Source organism: Bison bison, unplaced genomic scaffold (assembly GCF_000754665.1).
Source record: "Bison bison bison isolate TAMUID 2011002044 unplaced genomic scaffold, Bison_UMD1.0 scf7180017864184, whole genome shotgun sequence".
Taxonomy (NCBI): domain Eukaryota; kingdom Metazoa; phylum Chordata; class Mammalia; order Artiodactyla; family Bovidae; genus Bison; species Bison bison.
Genome location: NW_011494756.1, coordinates 3309374 through 3330423, shown reverse-complemented (window position 1 = coordinate 3330423; position 21050 = coordinate 3309374). Strand labels below are relative to the sequence as shown.

At 42.9% G+C, this 21050-nt stretch overlaps 1 protein-coding gene across 5 annotated transcripts in view; it reads left to right on the top strand.

Moving 5' to 3' along the window:
- The window catches only part of SLC10A7 (solute carrier family 10, member 7), a 323647-nt gene that overhangs the window by 250854 nt on the left and 51743 nt on the right, over positions 1–21050 (top strand). For all 5 annotated transcript variants that reach the window (XM_010843684.1, XM_010843683.1, XM_010843682.1 and 2 more), the window contains one exon: positions 16742–16825. In XM_010843684.1, coding sequence (XP_010841986.1) covers positions 16742–16825 — 84 coding nt within the window. The remainder of the gene's footprint in view (positions 1–16741; positions 16826–21050) is intronic.

Below are 21050 nucleotides of genomic sequence, written 5' to 3'. Positions count from 1 at the left end.
ATGGCCCAGCAGCCCCAGGGACCATCCTCACAATCTCTACACTTGGCATTGGCTCAGCCTAAATCTCCCCACTTCCCCACTCCCAGAAATCCACCCCCAAGGCTCCCTCCCTCACTTTCATCAGGTCTCTGGTCAAATGTCATTTTAGAAGAGAGGTCTTTCCTCACTACTTCATGTGAAAGAATATATCATATTATTACATCCCTCACTCCCTCCCCACCCACCATGCTTTACTTTTGCTCTTAGCACTTACTATCCTGTAACATCTTAATCCCCAGGTAATGTGTTTATTACCTCTCTTCCCTAAGGAGAGCAAAGCATCTCAAGATAGGAGAGGCTTGATGTTTTGGTCACTGCTGTGACCCTGTGCTCAAAATAATGCCTGGCTGTGGAAGTCACTCACAAGCTTTTCTTTTTTTTTAATGTATTTTCTTGGCCGAGCTATGCAGCATGTAGATTCTTAGCACCTTGACGAAGAATCTAAACCTCACCCCTTGCATTGGAAGTGCAGTCTTATCCACTGGACCACCAGGGAAATCCCCACAAGCACTTTTGAATGGCTGCTTGGTAAAGGAAAATTGAGTACACTGTGTTCAGAGTACTTCTAATGCCAAAGGTACAGGTTTTCCACAACAACCAATCTTCCAGTCCTCTTGGAACACCACCTGGGTATTCTACAGTGTAATTCATTTTGACACTGACTACACAGATTTCATACATATCCCTCACAAGTGAAGGGCCCAGCCCCACGAGACTGCCTGTCACTTCAGCTGCCAATCTGAAGTAGTGGTTCCCGGGTCACCCACACTTTGGTCCAACTTAGCTACAAGTCAGGGGGTCCCACAACCCCATCCTCGGGTTCAGTAATTTGCTCCCACTGTTCACAGAAGCCAGAGAAACACTGTATTTACTATCACTGGTTATTTATAAAGGAAACAAACTAATAGCCCGATGAACAGGTACATAGAGCAGTACCAGAAGGGCCCCAGGTGCAGAATCTTGTGTGCCGTGGAGTTTGGGCTGAGTCATCTACTCCCTGCAAATGGATGCATTCCCCAAGCTGGGAGTTCTCGGAACGCTTCTGTGCCAGGTACTGAGAACAAAATCCAAATAATGTAACAAAACATGCTCTTATCACCCCATCACTCAGGAAATTATGAGGGTTTCAGAACTTCTGTGCTAGGGGACAAAAAGCAAATGTATTTTTCTTACCATATCACTACATCACGGTTGTACAGGTTGATGGGTGTCTCTATTCAAAGAATCAGGCTAGGGTGACTTTTAGGGCGACTATTTCCTGGTTACATGCTCTACCTTCAGGGCCACATTTCTTGCAGTAAAGCCATTTTGAAGGGACTAATTTCACTTCCCTCACTGTCTGTTGTGGGGAGGCAGCGTGGTATGGGGAGAAGGCATCTTATTTTGGTTCAATCCACAGTCAGCTTCTGTTGAGAACAGTGAATTTTCTGTAACTCTTGTCAGCCTCAGCTTTCACCTCTGTAAAGTAAGAATTTCGATAAGATGAAATGAGTGTTTATGGGAAAGCATGTTGTAAACTGTAAAGAATCATCAGATGCTAGTCATTTATTATTTTATTATTATTATTATTATTATTATTATTATTATTATTATTATTTTGGCTGTGCTGGGTCTTTTGCTGCTTGTGTGGGCTTTCTCTGGTTGCAGCAAGTGGGTGCTACTCTCTGGCTGTGGTGCTCAGGATTCTCACTGCAGCGGCTTCTCTTGTTGCTGGGCACAGGCTGGAGGGTGCTCAGGCTTCAGGAGCTGTGGCACATGGGCTCAGCTGCTCCTCAGCATGTGGGATCTTCCCAGACCAGGGATCAAACCCATGTCCCCTGCACCGGCAGGCAGATTCTTAACCACTGAACCACCAGGAAAGTCCAATGCTAGTTATTTAAATTTGACACTTTATAAAAGAAAATAGAAAATAATGCCAAGAAGGATGTTAAGTTTCTGCAAAAGCATGTATCTGATGAAATGCCCCAGTGGTCCGCTTAGTCCAGACCTCGGTGATGGGCTGTGTCTTAAAACTTAAAACTTTAAGATTCTTTAACTATCTGTAGCCTATAATCTTATAAACTTGTGTGTAAATGAATCCAGTGTTTACCGTGGCTGGCAGTGAGCACAGTGAAACTTCCCGAAATAGCACTGTTCACTCCTAAGATTCAAAGTTTTTTGTTTTTTGTTTTTTTTTTTACATATATCACCTCAGTTTTCTTGATGACACACCTCTGATGTTGGCAGAGGCAGAAATTGTTGTCTTTTTTTGTCAGTGGATGTGAATCAAACCAAGGATTTCAAATCTGTGGGGATAAATAAAGGCTTTGTCGGTTTCCCAGGTGGCTCAGTGATGAAGAATCCACCTGCCGATGCAGGAGACACAGGTTCGATCCCTGGGTGGGGAAGATGCCCTAGAGAAGGAAATAGCAACCCGCTCCAGTACTCTTGCCTGGAAAATTCCATGGATAGAGGAGCCTGGCAGGCTACAGTCCATGGGGTCACAAAGGTCAGACACCACTGAGAAACCGAGCGCACAAACTAGCTTAAAACTACACTTACAGGAGTTCATTACTTGCAGTTCTACATGAATTGTCCTTCTGAAACAGTATTTCACATGGTAAGCATCCACTAGATTTTGTTCTCCTGGGCCAGGAACTATGACTATTTTATTCATTAACTTATCTCTGATGCTGAATATTCAATATTTGTTGAAAGGAGGGAAATAGAAAGATAGGTGAGTAGTGATTCAGTTCAGTTCAGTTCAGTTGCTCAGTTGTGTCGGACTCTTTGCGACCCCATGGACTGCAGCACGCCAGGGAGTAGTGATTGGAGTGATTCAAATGATAAATAAGTGGTTCAAAGGTGAGGATCTCAGGCTGATTCATGAAACCTTACTTTGTATTTGCCGTGAAAAATAATGTACAGTTTTTTAAATAATGTTCAACAAAACACCCATTCTTTTATTCAGTGTTTGAATGCCTACTGTGCACTGTGAATATTGCAAACACCAACCTGACATTGATCCTTCCCTCAAAGAATTTATGATTTAATAAAGAAAATAGAATGTATTCACAGATGATTAAAATCCAAAGTAAAAATTATATCACAAGTATAATATTTCAAGGGAGATTACTAAGAAAGAAAACATGTTATTCAATAGAAGTGTCCTTTTTACAATGAATTTTTTACTGAGCAACAACTTTAACTTTTTAACTTGATTTTATTGAAGTATAGTTGATGTACAATGTTGTGTTAATATCTACTGTACAGCAAAGTGATTCAGTTATATATATATTATTTTTCTTTTTTTCATGATGATTTATCACAAGACATTGAATGTAGCTCCCTGTGCTACACAGTAGGACCTTGTTGTTTGTCTGTCCTGTATATAATAGCTCGCATCTGCTAATCCCAAGCTCCCAGTCCGTATCTCCGCCACCTCTCCACCTGCTTGGCAACCGCAAATCTGTGCTCTGTGTCTGGGAATCTGTTTCTGTTTTGTAAATAAGTTCATTTGTATCATATTTTAAATTCCACATAGAAATGATATCCTATGGCATCTGTATTTCTCTTTTTGACTTACTTCACCCGTGATAATTTGTAGTTCAGTCCATCTTGCTGCAGATGGCATTATTTCGTTCTTTTCATGGCTGAGTAATATTCCATTCTATATATCTATATATCTATATATATATATATATATATACACACACCACATCTTTATCCATTCATTTGTCAGTGGGCATTTAGGTTGTTTCTATGTGCTGACTATTGTAAATAGTGCTGCTGTGAACATATGGGTGCTTGTATCTTTTTGAATTAATATTTTGTCTGGATATATACCCAGGAGTGGAATTGCTGGAGTCATATGGTAGCTCTATTTTTAGTTTTTTGAAGAAACTCCATATTGTTTTCCATAGTGGCTGCATCAGTTCCCTTTTTGAAAGAAAACTCCTGATTTGAGGAGAGAAAGAGGTAGATGGAAACTTCTAATATTTCTCCAGGGATGTCCTACTTCAGGGTCTTTTCATGTGCGTGGTTCTGATTCTCGGGTATGCCTAACATCACTTGAAACTTGCAAATTTTTCCTTTCTTTTGATGTGGTTTTTCACTAACACTATGTTTACCAGCCATGATTATAGTTTTTTTTTCAACAGCAAATAACAGAGAAGAACAGAGGAGAGAGCTTTGAAAGCTTGAAACACAGTGTTGTGGGTGATGAAGATGACGAGGCCCTGGTGCTGAGTCGAAGGCTTAGGCTGTGGGGTCAGGACCAGCCAGCAGGCAGCATGAAGCTCCTGCCTCCCTGGACTCCTGTTCCCCTGAGTCTCCTTAGCAGCTCCCTCACACCTTCTTCCCAGCCTCATCTAGGTGACTGAGAAATGAAGGGAAGCATGTCCAAACTTCTGTCTTCCTGCCTCTAAAGTAAAAACAAAGAAGGTCAGAAATAACTGTGTTCATACTATAGAACCCGTCAGTCTAATTCTACACAGTTGCAATATAAGGAGACCAGATATGGGATGGTGTTGCCATATCTCAAGCCCCATGATTTTGTAGACCATCAGTTTATTAAGTAAGTTCATGCTTGTCAGGGAAAGGTCAGTAGCACTCTGAATTTGTGCCATTAGAATTGCAGATCAAGACCTCATTTCCACCCTAGCTGCAGAAGCGAACTGACCATCAAGAGCTCTAGAAACGTGTAGAGTGGAAACTCTGCTGAAAGTCACATCCTTAGAGATAGATCAGACTATTCCCACATGGGGGGTGGTCACATCAATACCTGGGGTGTGTGTGTGTGTGTGTGTGTGTGTTAGTTGCTCAGTTGTGTCTGACACTTTGCAATACTATGGACTGTAGCCCCCTAGACGCCTTTGTCCATGGAATTCTCCAAGGCAACAATACTGGATTGGGTTGCCATTCCCTCCAGAGGATTTTCCTGATCCAGGGATCGAACCTGGGTCTCCTGCTTTGCAGGCATGTTCTTTACCATCTGAGCCACCAGGTCAATACCTGAGGATATTTAATAAACATTTACCCACATGCTTACCCATTCATTAGCATGGAAGTTCCCCTTGAGTAAATGGAAACACCACCAGCTCTGTTATTATATCAATTGATTTTCTATGACTTGACTTATGAATTGATTTCTTAGAAATCTGGCCCTTCATCAAGCAGATATTTCAATGCCCTTGTGATAACTGGACATATATACACACGTGTGCACACACACAAACATGTACGCACGACCCCACGATGCACACCACGCCCTGTTTCTAGGCTGACTGTATGTCCCATTAGTCTGACTGTCTCTTCTGTCACTTTCTGTCTCAGCAGTTTTTAAACCCAATAGGCTTGAATTCTCACTACACTATATAGGAAACCTTATTTTTCCAGAGAAGTACTTTGGCCACCTCATGCGAAGAGTTGACTCATTGGACAAGACTCTGATGCTGGGAGGGATTGGAGGCAGGAGGAGAAGGGGATGACAGAGGATGAATGGCTGGATGGCATCACTGACTTGATGGACATGAGTTTGCGTGAACTCCGGGAGTTGGTGATGGACAGGGAGGCCTGGCGTGCTGCGATTCATGGGGTCGCAAAGAGTCAGACATGACTGAGCGACTGAACTGAACTGAACTGGCGGAGGGAGAGGTAGAAAAATCTTTATTGAGTAGCTGTTGTGTTGTGTGTTAGTTGCTATATGGTACTTTGTGGGGCTTCCTGGGTAGCTCAGCTGGTGAAGAATCTACATGCAATGAAGGAGACCCCGGTTCAATTCCTGGGTCGGGAAGATCCCCTGGAGGAGAGCATGGCAACCGACTCCAGTATTCTTGCCTGGAGAATCCCCCTGGACAGAGGAGCCTGGCTGGCTATAGTCCGTGGGGTCGCAAAGAGTCAGACTGAGCAACTGAGCATAGAACAGCACATAGTACTTTCTACATAATTACATATGAGTAGCATGAGCACCTTTAGAAGCAGGTATTATCCTCACTCATATGAGAAAAGTTCAAAGAGGTTTTGTGGTTCTTGAGATCGCACGACTGGTTGAGAACACAAGGTGTTTTCAGACAGCATTCTTTCCAGGTTGTGCTTACAAAACATGCCTCCTCGGAGATAGGTGGTTTTATTTATTTTATTGTTTTTAAGATTTTTTTGATGTGGGCCATTTTTAAAGTCTTTATTAAATTTGTTATGCTGTTCCTTCTGTATTATGTTTTGGTTTTTTGGCCTCAAGGGATGTGGGATCTTATCTCCATGAAGAGGGATTAAACCCACACCCCCTGCATTGGAAGGCGAAATCTTAACCACTGGACCACCAAGAAAGTCTCAGACAGGTGGTTTTAAGACATGTTATCAGCATTCAGTTACTACTTCCTAGACATGTATATTCTAAGTAGCATAGGGAGGATAAACAGAGTAAGGTATAATTATTGCCTTGAAAAAGCTTAAACCTTATGTGAGTAAATAAGAATAAAGATTATGGAGCAATTGACAGGAAAAATAAACTACGGTTCTGTGATTCAGACTGAATTTCATGGGAGTTCACAGAGGAGCAGTGTTAGCGTGGGCAAGAGACATCAGAGGCCACGGTCATCATTAGCTTCTCTAGTAATTGGCACCTGTGATAGAAAATCCCCCAACTTTTGATCCCATCAATGTAAACAAAAAATCCAGTCATTAATGTCACGCACAGTACTTTTATTTTTTTGTAGTGTATGCTCAACGATGGGGGCATCTCCGAGGGGTCACTTGTGTGTGATGAAGAAAATGTGTGTGTGTGTGTTTGGGTGTTAGTCGCTCAGTCGTGTCTGACCCTGCAACCCTATGGACTTTAGCCTGCCAGGCTCCTCTGTCCATGGGATTCTCCAGGCAAGAGTACTGGAGTGGGTTACCTGCTTCTCCAGAGGATCTTCCTGACACAGGAATCAAACCTGGGTCTCCTGCCTTGCAGGCAGATTCTTTACCACCAGCCTGAACCACCAGGGAAGCCTGGAGAAAATGATAAAAAAGCATAAAGCACTTGAAGAGAAATTACCCTCTGATAAACCCAGTAGCTCCACACTTATCCTAATTTGTTCCTGCCTAATTTGTTCCTGAACCAAGTGAGATGGATCCCCTCCCATTGAGCTTGAGAGCCCCTTACCTTCCGACTGTGGGTGTAAACCACAAAGAGATGTTTTCACACAGGCAGAATCTTATGAAGCAAAAGGTGCTCACCCCAGGGCTCCCCCAGACCTTGTTGAGATAATGGGGAAAGGAGAGCACCTCAGAAGTCATTTTCTAATGCTCTTGAATGGCGGCCCCCAACCTTTTTGGCACCAGGGACCAGTTTCATGGAAGACAATTTTTCCATGGACCACAGACAAGGAGGATGGTTTTGGGATGATTCAAACACATTATGGTTATTGTGCATTTTATTTCTATTATTATTATATCAGCATCACCTCAGATTATCAGGCATTAGATCCTGGAGTTTGGGGACCCTTGCTCAAGAAGCAGCTTGGGCTCAAGAAGCCCACCATGTCCTGGAAGCCCATCTCCCCACAGCTTTCCTCCCTGAGCAATGAAAAGTCGATTTACAGTCCACTGGGGGGCACATTTCACTACAATTTCTGTGTGGTTTGAACAACCAGTTCAGTTCAGTTCATTCACTCAGTTGTATCCAACTCTTTTTGACCCCTATGGACTGCAGCACGCCAGGCTTCCTTGTCCATCACCAATTCCCGGAGCTTGCTCAAACACATATCCATTGAGTCAGTGATGCCATCCAACCATCTCATCCTCTGTCGTCCCCTTCTCCTCCTGCCCTCAATCTCGCCCAGCATCAGGGTCTTTTCAAATGACTCAGCTCTCCACATCAGGTGGCCAAAGTATTGGAGTTTCAGCTTCAACATCAGTCCTTCCAGTGAACACCCAGGACTGATTTTCTTTAGGATGGACTGGTTGGATCTCCTTGCTGTCCAAGAGACTCTCAAGAGTCTTCTCCAACACCACAGTTCAAAAGCATCAATTCTTGAGTGGTCAGCTTTCTTTATAGTCCAACTTTCACATCTATACATGACTACTGGAAAAACCATAGCTTTGATTAGACGGACCTTTGTCAGCAAAGTAATGTCTCTGCTTTTTAATATGCTGTCTAGGTTTGTCATAGTTTTTCTTCCAAGGAGCAAGCATCTTTTAATTTCATGGCTGCTCTCACCATCTGCAGTGATTTTGGAATCCAAGAAAGAAAGTCTGTCACTGTTTCCATTGTTTCCCCATCTATTTGCCATGAAGTGATGGGACCGAATGCCATGATCTTAGTTTTTTGAATGTTGAGTGTTAAGCCAGCTTTTTACTCTCCTCTTTCACTTTCATCAAGAGGCTTTTGAGTTCCTCTTCACTTTCTACCATAAGGGTGGTGTCATCTGTGTATCTGAGGTTATTGATATTTCTCCTGGCATTCTTGATTCCAGCTTGTGCTTCATCCAGTCTGGCATTTCACATGATGTACTCTGCATATAAGTTAAATAAGCAGAGTGACAATATACAGCCTTGACGTACTCCTTTCCTGATTTGGAACCAGTCTGTTGTTCGATGTCCAGTTCTAACTGTTGCTTCTTGACCTGCATGCAGATTTCTCAGGAAGCAGGTCAGGTGGTCTTGTATTCCCATCTCTTGAATAATTTTCCACAGTTGGTTGTGATCTACACAGTCCTGGAAGCCCATCTCCCCACAGCTTTCCTCTGTGGACAATGAAAAGCTGATTTACAGTTTACTGGGGGGCACATTTCACTATGATCTCTGTGTGGTTTGAATAACCAGAACCTACAGTTGTATGTAGTTTCTATCAATTATTGGAAGATAATCTTTTGATCTAATGTTTTAAATTAGCATATAACCCAAAGAAATGTTTTACCTATTTTTCATCTTTAAAAAAATCATTTAAAGCCTGTTTTTTCTTTGTTGCTCAGGAAAGGAAAAAGACCATGCATCTAGATATAAAAAGGATCATTTTCTCCACAAACTATACATCTTCCATGCCCATAAACCATCTTTAGTTTGATAAATGCAGCTGAATCAGTACAGCTTTTTAACAACTGTATTCTTAACTTTGATAAAAATGATAGTCATTTTCCATTGAGCCTGTCAGCTGTTATACATTTCAGCCACTGATTTTGAGTAAGTTATCAGTGCAGTTTGCATGTATCCCTGTGAGATTAGGGGCAGCAGGAATGAAAGAAGGCTGGACTGTAGTTTTAGGGAAAGATGGGAATCTATAAAGCTTGGGAGATGGAAGCCAGGGACTCTCTCTCGTCTCCTGTGTGCATGCCTTGTCTTTGTGACGGGAAGGGGACAGTGTTTATGAGCATATCTGTGTGTGGGTACAAGAGTTAGATCCGGGGACTTCTCTGGTGGTCCAGTGGTTAAGAATCAGTGCTTCCAGTGAAGTGGGTGCTGGTTCAATCCTTGGTTGGGGAGCTGAGATCCTACATGCCTGGTGGTCAAAAAAACAAAATATAAATCAGAAGCAATATTGTAGCAAATTCAATGAAAACTTTAAAAATGGTCCATATCAAAAAAAGTAACAAAAGATGGGGATCCACTGGTAAGCAGGCCTCCTCCTCTTTCTGTCCCTTGGGGCTGGGCTTGGGTGGTGGGGGGCCGGGGAGGGACCAGAACTGGGCAGGGAGGGAACCCATCCTGCCCTCTGTGTCGGTCTGCAGTGCCTTCTTCCTGATTTCTCATGGAAGAGGTTGAGCATTCCTTCCCCTACAGTCTGAACTGTAAGTATCTATTCTTCTTTTTCTCTGAATGTGGCACTCATGAGAGCAAAGACCAGTCATCAGGGGTGAATTATTTAATACAATAATGTTTTAATAGCTGAAAGGAGACACAAATAGTCGCAGTGCCTGTGGCTAATGGATTTCCCTGGTAGGAGATAAAAGGCTGATTACACAGCAGAGCAAGTGAGGGCCTGGTGCGTTAATGACAATTTACAGGTCAGCTCACTTACAGGAGTGATTTAAACGCACCATCTGTATTCTAACTGTAGGTTGATAACTATGATTTTACAGACAGCCGGCGTCTCTTCACCAAGAACTTATTTGTCTTTCTGAGTCTGGTTAGTCGGGCCCCATAAAATTTCACTGACTGGTCCATCCAGATTCCTTCCAAATCAAACAGTTTCTAAGTTGAATGGATTGACAGCAGCCAATCTTGCTTCATTCGACTCAGCCTTCCTCTGCCAGGTTAGAAAATTAAATGCTAATGCCCTAAAGCAGCCCTTGTATGTACCTGATTAGCTTCTTCCTTCTCTCTCTTTTTTTTTAAAAAAATACTTATTTATTTATTTGGCTGCACTGGGTCTTTGTTTAAGCACACAGGATATTTGATCTTCATTGTGGCACATGGGCTCTTAGCTGTGGCCTGTGGGATCTAGTTTCCTGAGCAGGGATTGAACCTGGGCCAGATTAACTTCTTTCTGATACGTATCAGATCAATCCGATCAGTCACTCAGTCATGTCCGACTCTTTGCGACCCCATGAATCGCAGCACGCCAGGCCTCCCTGTCCATCACCAACTCCCGGAGTTCACTCAGACTCACATCCATTGAGTCAGTGATGCCATCCAGCCATCTCATCCTCTGTCATCCCCTTCTCCTCTTGCCCCCAATCCCTCCCAGCATCAGAGTCTTTTCCAATGAGTCAACTCTTCGCATGAGGTGGCCAAAGTACTGGAGTTTCAGCTTTAGCATCAGTCCTTCCAAAGAAATCCCAGGGCTGATCTCCTTCAGAATGGACTGGTTGGATCTCCTTGCAGTCCAAGGGACTGATACATATACCTCAGTACTAATCATGTACCATCCTTGAGAGAGTTAATAAAAAGTCACTCAAATAATTTTCTGAGTCCTCTGGTTCAAATCCAGAAACCTAGTTGAGAAAGGCTGCACCACCATCCACTGCTTATCAGATTCCTGCCACCCCCCTTTATCTTTTTTCCCTCCCTCTTCTTGCTTCTGCCTATGTCCCTCTCCATGAAGCCCCCCAACACACACACACACACACACACACACACACACACACACACACTCTCACACCCTTCTCTCTCTCACATGGACAAGGGGAGCCCAACTTTGGTCTCCATTCTTGTCCCCTCCCACCTCAGTGCTCTGTTCTTCGGTCATTCAGTTCAGTTCAGTCGCTCAGTCGTGTCTGACTCTTTGTGACCCCGTGGACTGCAGCACACCAGGCCTCCCTGTGCGTCACCAACTCCCGGAGTTCACTCAAACTCATGTCCATCGAGTCAGTGATGCCATCCAACCATCTCATCCTCTGTCGTCCCCTTCTCCTCCCGCCTCAATCTTTTAGCATCAGGGTCTTTTCAAACGAGACAGCTCTTCGCATCAGGTGGCCAAAGTATTGTGCTGTAGAAGCTAAGGATTAAGTGTGAGGCTGTGGAGCCAGCCTTCTCGGTTGAGATCGCTGCTCTGCCACTTTGGAGATATGGTGACCAAGCTGTTGGACTGTCCTGCCCCACTGTTTCCTCTTGTGAAAATGGGGGTACTAACGAGACCCACCTCAAGGGGTCACTGTATTAAGTCATTCAGCCCTAAGCCTCAGAGCCATGCACAGTCGATGTGGCTTCCCAGGTGGCTCAGTGGTTAAAAAAAAAAAAATCTACCTGCCAATGCAGGAGATGCAAGCTCCATCCCTGGGTCGGGAGATCCCATGGAGGAGGGCATGGCAACCCACTCCAGTGTTCTTGCTCGGAGAATCCCACAGACAGAGGAGCCCTGGCAGGCTGTGGTCTATACCCACTCCAGTATCCTTGCCTGGAGAATCCCATGGACAGAAGAGGCTGGCAAGCTACAACTGTGGGGTCTCAGAGAGTCTGACACGACTGAGCACATCGCACGCACGACGTGCTGTACTAACTTGTGGTGGTTCTCACATGTGAACCCCAGCTCCACAGCAGCACCGGGGGGCTGGTTAGAAAAGTTCTCACCATCCTCCTTTCATCCTTCCCCCAGGTCTGCTGAATTAGAAACTCTGAACTGGTAGGTGAGGCTAAGGAGTCTCGTGTGTTAACATTTGAAAACCACCACCCTAGATGTAAGAAGTAGTCACACTGCTGGGCACCTAGAATATAAACATGAAAAAGACCATGTCTCTGACCTTCAGGAACACATGGTCTACTGGGAGAGACAGATGTGTAAACAAGACCAACCAAGGATTCTGAGCAATACATTGGCAACACAGAGCCCCCGAAGAACGAGGAGCCACGTCTGCATTTGGGGAGGAGGGTTTGCAAATAACTTCCAAAGACGTCATGGTTGAAATAATTTTTAGAAAAAAGACTAGAACTTTTCCAGTTGTAAGTGAGGGGAAGATATCCTATAGAAAGGAGTGTGTGTGGATCCACATACAGACCTCAGCTTTGAAAAAGCAGCTCCTGGAGAGAGGATGGGTTTGGTCTTTTGTTCACTGTTGGAGCCCCTGGACCTAGAACATGCCTCTGGTTCACAGGAAGCAGCAGTAACTATTTGAAGGATTGAACATGAAGGTCTTAAATTCCTACATATTTCATTTTCACTGAAATGTTTCTTTGCAGCATGAAGTTAAAACAAATAAAGCTAATTGTGAGTTCCCTGTTTTAAAAAAACTATAGTCCTGAAAGAAATTAGCCAATGTCTGGGTTGTTTATTTCACATGCGGTATTTCAAAGCACACGTTGGCAATGTGAGACATAGGAACTTTAAGCCTGCCAGGTGGCTCAGCAAAGCCGAGAAGACTTGCTTGGCCCCAGCTTATCCCGAGCCCTTATCCAAACGTGAAAATTATTGATGCTTCTTATAAACACATTGGTCTCTGAAATAGAAACCACATGAGGTTTCCTCATTAAAATGTGAAGAACCAGCTAGCCCCGACAACGTATTTCCTTCTGCTTTAGTTAAAATCGACTCTGCATGTAAAATGATTGGGTCTTGTAGTTTCCTGGTGTTGCTCTCAAATGCAGGTGCCCACTCTTTCTTCTGGCTGCCAGGGTGTACTTCACAGACCCAGAGCTTCCCCACAGGGACCACTGCACCTTCACACTGACCACAGCGACAGGTCTGGTGGCCGATTCAAAAGAAAGGACTTATGCCAAGGTAGACCCCAGGACTGAGGTTTCCTTCCTGTCAGAGCCACTTCTAAAGGGAGCCACCCTGCGGGATTTCCTCCCCAGCATCCCCACCGTACTTCGTCTGGTTTCGTATACCCTGTTAATTACATCCCTGGCTAGCTTGCTGTAGCCTCTGATCTGACAAGGCCCCAGAGGAGGGCTGCTCTAACCTATGTTCCTAACCAAGTGGATCAGAGATCAAGGGTGTTTTTGAGGACAAAGGAACCTTGGGGATCGTGGACAACCTCCCACCCTCCCCCTCACCCCAAAGCCTTTCCCACTGTCTTCCGGAAACAAGAGGCTTCCAAACACTGAACATGCAGGTGGTCTATCACGTGATGGAGCTAGAGAATAACACACACAATATTCTTCAACACCCAAGGTGAAATGGGTTTTCCTCTACTTCCCTTTTAGATTGAATTGGGATTAAAAAGAACCGCCCCCCAAATGGACTCAGTACATGAAATCAGCTTTTAACTTTTCTCTTCATTTGATCTTTTGCTGCTCTGCAGTAATGCTTTATGGTTAAACTAACAAGCCCTCCCAGTGTGGATCTGGCTGCTGTCACAGAGCAGATTTGGCTGGAGTCGCCTGCATGTGTTTGAGAAGCACTGCCAATTTCACATCATAATGCAGGTATTAGAAGTGTTAATTACAAGTGACTTCTCAGTATTCTTGCCTGGAGAATCCCATGGACGGAGGAGCCTGGGGGCTACAGTCCATGGGGTCGCAAAGAGTCAAACATGACTGAGCGACTTCACTTTCTCTCTGGACCTCAGTTTTCAATCTTTAAAAAGAGTGAACAGGACTACAAGTCGCTTGCAGGGATCCTGTCAATTTTAGGTCTTCTCTCCACAGCAGCATTGAGGAGCTAAGGACAGGGTGGAGGAGAATCGAAGACAGCCCACCATGATCATTGCTGTGTATGTGCACGCCTGCGTGAGCTGATCCTCTCTTCCCTTGGTTCTTGTCATGAATAGATGCCCTTAGTTACTAGATGCACATTAGGATTCGTTGTATTACTAATGATAAGAAATGAAAAAAAAATAATACCAACTGATTTTGTAATGCTGCAGGATAATGAGTTTTTAGATGTACTTTAGTTTTGTGTGCGTGTGGGATGTGATTTTGAATAAGGGTTTGTCCCTTTTTAGTACCCCGTGTTTACAGACTACTTCATCTGTTCGTTCTGCATGGGTTTTTGCTTCTGTAAACATATTCACTGTGCCAGTTCCTGGGATAAGCACTGGGCTGACAGAGGGAATATAACTTCATATGATTATTCATGAAAACATTTTAAAAATACATTACATAACTTAATAAAGTTGCTCTAGAAAGAGGAACAGAGAGATCACCCATGAGATTCTAGGCAAGAATGGAGACTTTTTACTTGCAGGTTATCACCCTCTACCCCACTGCCTATCTTCAAAGATTGTGAACCCTCTGGATAAAGCATTGATTGAGCAGAATGTCTTTGAACTTGAAAACTTTGTTCTTTAAAATTTATTTTTCTATTTATCCAGTGCCTCAATTTCTTTGTAAAATATATTTTTCCTTATTTTAATCCTTGCCCTCAGAGCATCCTTAGGGTTAATATTTGTGGAGAGAATATATATTTATTTGCTATGTACCTTGCACTTCAAGGACATAGTTGCTTTAAAATAGGGTAGAGTCATTAGCTTTTAATACTTTGGCTTTGCCCAAAAAGAAACATCTAATAGCTGTGTAACATTTGGGGCTTCCCAGGTGGCCCTAGTGTTGAGGAATCCACCTGCAACGCAGGAGCCAAAGGAGACATGAGTTCAATAACATTTAACACACCACAAATCCTTTGTGATCTTTACCAGTTTCACTTTCTCTGGTTGCTTTTTTTTTAGTTTATATTGGTTCTGGAGGAAAAGGCTGGAGGCTACACTTTTTGTAAGTTAAGCTGACAGCCAGTGGTGAGTGTTGGAGGCAGTATTAAGTGAATGCAGGCCTCCGGGGGACAAGGCATATATTCTTGGTCTCTAGAGTGCATATAGATTGGGGCCAAGGATAGGGGGGCAGAGGCATAAAATGCACCAACCAGGGTGTAGAAAGGATCTTGGTGGGCTGGTTGATGCAGAAATCAGTGAAAACACTGTTCCCAGGTAACTTCATTCTGAGCTATTGACTTCAGTTAGCTAAACATTTGTTATGTTATTTAACATTCTCTTTCCTCCGTCATCACTGCCTCCACATCTGTCACAAAAATTGTTTTCCAAAAGATATTTCTGAGGTTAACTAAACTGAGATAAATATGAAAATTGAGGTTTGGTCTGCAGAGGAAGGTGAAAGAAAGTTCCAAGGGCCAGGGAGATGTTGCAGAAGGGACTCATGAAAGAGATGAACGTCTATGAAACAGCTACTATTTGTCAGAAAGCAGGTTTGAAAGTTATGAGAAAGTTAGCAGGCGGACTTCCCTGTCAGTCCAGTGGTTAAGACCCTGCTCTTCTAATGCAGGGTGCAGGTTCAATCCCTGATCGGGGAGCTAAGCTCCCAAATGCCTTGGGGCCAAAAAACCAAGACGTAAAACAGAAGCAGTATTGGAAAAGGTTCAATAAAGACTTTTTTTAAAAAAAGAAAGTTAATAGGAAGGCAGCAATTCTTGGTAGTAGAGGTTAATGCGAGCGTGTGACTGTGTTCACAGAGAAACGCTGCCTTATGGTCCGGCAGTAACATGTTTATGAAGCTGAGACTGCAATCATTAGCAAAGCAGGAACCAGAAAACGAGGATGGAGTCAAAACAAGAATTATGAACAATGTTCAGGCATACCAGTTTAGGAGCGGTACATTGAAATTTTAAGTTGAAAAATAAGTTGTCTCAGGATTTCCCATTTCCAAGGTTTTGTGTAAGAATAAATTTTTAAGGATATGAGATTCATTGCCTTTGTTTTGGAGGATCAGGGGAGTTACAAACTATTTCATTTACATAAATAAAAATGTTATCTTGATAATAATGAGACATACTTATTTGGCTTAGATATCTGCAGATGGGTAAAATAGAAATCACATAAACTATGATTACAGATGAAATATCATGCCATGTGAATATAGACAGTGTGGACACAGAATGATTTTACAATCAGAAATGTATTTAATAACAGGGCTTCCCAGGTGGCACTGGTGGTAAAGAACCTAGCTGCCAAAGCAGGAGATGTAAGGTTCGATCCTTGGGTGGGAAAGATGCCCTGGAGGAGGGCATGGCAACCCACTCCAGTATTCTTGCCTGGGGAATCCCATGAACAGAGGAGACTGGCAGGTTACAGTCCATAGGGTCGCAAAGAGTCGGACATGTAATAAACCATATACGTTAATTGCAAAACAGTAGTTATTTTTCTTCAATCTTAGTCTCACAATACAAAATTATATATTAAGCTACTCAGTTTATCTTGTGCTAAATTTCGAAAATAAAAGTAACTTCACTTGCTTTTTGTCTATAGCTACCAAGTTTTTGGTACATGTGAGAGAATTCATTTATTACACTAATAAACAGTATTCTTGATAACTGATTGAAAGTAATTCTAGCTCCTCTTATATTCTTGTTTTGCAGCTTGGCTCATCGTCTTCTGTGCCTTTTACGTCTATTTTTTCTCAGCTTTTTATGACTGTTGTGGTTCCCCTCATTATTGGACAGGTAAGGTCTCCAGTTCTCTCAGCTTTTTCTTTATAGATCAAATTGTGAATTCTTATGTAGTGTCAGGACAGTTGAGAGAAAAGCTAGTCAGGGGAAGAGATGGTTAAATAAAAATCTAAGACTGTGAAACACAAGTTTCTTCAATCACGATAGTCCTATCTTTTTATTTTTTTAATGAACATCAGTCTGCTTTGCAGATAGATATATATAGGGACACCTGCATACAGTCTTGATTTTTTAATTTATCATCCCTTATTGTAACTATGTTGCTAGCTTGAAAACATCTAGTAAATCATTACCTTGATTTCCAATAAGGTGTCAGCATTTAGGACCATTTGAGGAACAGGCACCTGCATTTGACCACCTTCTTAGCCTTCTCTGATAGCAGTGATCATGCTTGTGATGCTGTAATTGATAAAACACACATTTAATTCTATTAGCTCTTTAAATTCGATCTTAGAAAATGTAGTTTCCTTTATTATTCTTACTGAATTAGACTCAGAGAAGAAATTCCTAACTTCTTATAACAGGTTGATAATGAGTATATAATTCAATTATGAGCATACAAATTTAAAAACAAGGTTGTTGTTTTAATCCTAGGTAGCCACGGTAACAGCATACAGAATTTAATGTACTGCTAAAGCTAGTGAGTCTTAGCAAAATAATACATTAGAATGGTGAAGAGCCCAGACCTTGGGTTAAGAGCAACTAGACTCTGGTTCTTAGTCCTGCCTTTTATTTGCTGTGTGACCTTGGGCAAGTCATTTAATCTCCTTAGCTCCAGGTTCATAATTTATCAAATTGTATAATAACGGTACCTATCTTAAAGGGTTATTGTGAGGGTCACATGAAATATGATGCATCTTAAGTTCTTTCCCTCATGCAGCCTGATACAGGTAAGTGTTCTGTAGTTTCATCATCATTTTCAAATTCCCTGCAGATACGAAACAGGAAGTAATTCTTTGAGGCACTAGCTATTTAAAAACGGTGCATGTATAGACATGTAGTCTTGACCTGCTGTCTTAGGTTCTCCGGGAAATCAAGTCTGAGACCGAGGTTTCCATGCAGGAAGTTGAATGGGGGGGGACCTTGGGATCAACAGCAGGGAGCCTGAGACAAGTGGGATGAGGGAGGGGTTGCCTGTGGTGCTGCCCCAGGGGGATCTCAGGCCAGACCCACCCCTCAGAGAGGTCCTCCCCGAGACATGAGTGCCCGGTTTTTCTCCTCTCGCAAAGAGCAGTCGTCACATGCTGCCTCCCACTCCCACCCACCGCCTCGCCCGGGAGAGATCTACTCTGGCCTGAGTCTGCTGTCTTAGCAGCAGTTCCCGAAGAGGACCTCAGCTGAGCTGGTTCTGTCAGTCAGACTGCTCTCTGTGCTGGGACTCTCTTCCAATCTCCAGCCAGTGTCTTCACTGTCTCCAGGGTAGTCCTAAAAACAAGCCATGTTCTGTTATTCCTCTCCCCAGAAACTGCCCGTGCAGCTCCCTGTCACCTGCTCCTCGCGTGGCCCACGAAGCCCTCCCGTCTGACCCCAGCCTTCTTGTCAGTGTCCTTCACATCTGCCTTCACCATCTGCTTCACAGCTTCTCTTCTGCCCCGCGGTGTGCCCCTTCTCTGCTCCATGCCTTTACCTCCTTGTTTCCTTCCTTTCTGGCAGAAAACTCCTGCTCACCCCTAAAGACTCAGGATAGAGGTGTCCTCTGAAGCGCTCTGACACCCCGGCCCTAGATTAAATTCCGGTTCTCCCATCGTACTTGACTCATCATATGTATTAGGAGCGACAATAAGGTAGCACCCGTGAGCTTCCCAGAAGCAGAGGCTCTAGCATAAGTGTATTTAGTAGCACACTCAGCTGGTGAAGAATCCGCCTGCAGTGCAGAAGGGCTGGGTTCGATCCCTGGGTTGGGAAGATCTGCTGGAGAAAGGAAAGGCTACCCACTCCAGTATTCTGGCCTGGAGAATTCTGTGGACTGTGGGCTTGCAAAGAGTTGGACACAACTGAGTGACTTTCACTTTGACTTCCTTTCAGGAATCGGATGTACACTGTATTAAAACCTTGGCTGAAGAAAACTTTGAATTTATCCTCTCAGTAGCCCCACCAGCCATTTTCCCAAGATCTCTGGCTTCACTCAGTCCTGTCCAACTCTTTGGGACTCTTTTGCATTCCATGGGCTGTAGCCCACTAGGCTCCTCTGACAATGGGATTTCCCAGGCATCACCGACTCAATGGACATGCATTTGAGCAAATCCAGGAGATAATGAAGGACAGGGAAGCCTGGTGTGCTGCAGTCCATGGGGTCACAAAGAGTCGGACATGACTGAGCAACTGAACAACAGCCAGCTTTGCTAGAGAGAAATATATCATTGGTTCCCATCTTGTTTTAAATTCATGACCCCACATTTAAAATGTCATTCAGCACTTTCCAGACATCCTACTCGGCTTCCTTATGAGATCATTTTAGCCTGTCCTCTACTTTCAAATCCCTTTTACTTCCCCTGACACTCTCCCACTTGCCATTACCCTTGGGTCTCACTGACTTTACTTCCATTTCTGAAACCTGTCAGCCTCTGTCCTGCCTGTCCCTCTGTTTGGCACACCTTCCTACCTGTCACCTCCTCAGAAAGGCCCTTCCTCCACAGGCTAACCCATTCAGTCCCTAGCGTGTTATCCAGTTTGAACCTCTGCTTGGTATGGATCATTATCTGCTTCTTGTTTGTTTGTCATTTTTGCTTTATTTATTTCCTCAAACATGAGCTCCATGAGACCAGGGATCTTGCCTGCTGTTTAATCTCTGTTCATTTGCTCACTGACCAACCTAACCTTCGAGATACGGTCTTTGAGGGCCTCGTCAGAAGTGCTCAGCGTCCTACTTCAGAGGAACTGGTTCCTGGCAATGCAGCCTCATTTCTCAATTATAACCAGAGTTGCCATATATTAAAGTAAACATTTCCATAGATTTCTATATGCATTTTAAATGAGATTTTATTATTACCTGTTAAATAAATGTTGGGAACTAGAGAGAGAAGCAAAAGACCAGGAAGGGTGAGTTGAAAATATTTTCCTTAATCTTTTAATGATGATAAAACTTTTATCATTCTGTTTTTTATTTACATTTCTTAGAGTGGACTTTGTTTGCTTTTTGAGTGTACGTGTTTGCTCCAGACAATACTTCTTTTGGACTGAAATCATTATTGAATGACTGACACATTAGTCACAGGCGGTCTGACGTGTGACACACTGATGCACAGTCTGACACGCTGACGCGTGTGGTCTAATTCAGTCTTTGCCACTGCCTGACTATACACATGCTTTCTAGGTCTCACTTACCTCATTTGTAGAGCGAAGAGTTTAATATCTTCCAGCTCAGAGATGCCATGAGTGTGTGAGATAAGATTAGTCTTTCCATAGATGGTTGGGAGATTGCTTGCTTCCATCAGTTCTAGAAAGAAATTAAGTGTGTTATTGTAATGTTTCTTCTTTTCTGATAAAGCCTTCAATATATCTAAGTGCCTGTGACAAATACTTATTTTATTCATTAGATTTGAGAGATTTATGAATCAATGCTAATGAAATAGAATTTCCACTACCTTTGAAAAATATTATTTTAAAACAGCACACTAAACCCCACTTCAATAAGTTAATAGTAAAAAAGCATATTATTTATCACTTATGCATTTTCTAGTCCCTCATTCATGCTTTGTTTCTTAGTTTGAGATTGACTTTTCATATTAAATAATCTCCAGCTGAAGCTGCAGTTAATGTCATTAATGCTAGTAAAATTTTGCACTTATAAATTATACTAGGTTTTCATTGCTTCACTTGAATCGCTCTGGGAGAAGAGTATCTTTTATTAATATATCATGCAATGGGATATATAGGTGAAGAGTGTTGTGATAGGAACATCAGCAAACTGGGACTTGGGAATAAGAACAGTTCTTTTTTTTTTTTTAATATTATTTTCTTTTTTTTAACCTTGGTCTATAAAAGTGTGTTTATTTTTTATTTATTTTTTTTTAATTTTATTTTATTTTTAAACTTTACATAATTGTATTAGTTTTGCCAAATATCAAAATGAATCCGCCACCGGTATACATGTGTTCCCCATCCTGAACCCTCCTCCCTCCTCCCTCCGCATACCATCCCTCTGGGTTGTCCCAGTGCTCTAGCCCCAAGCATCCAGTATCGTGCATCGAACCTGGACTGGCAACTCGTTTCTTACATG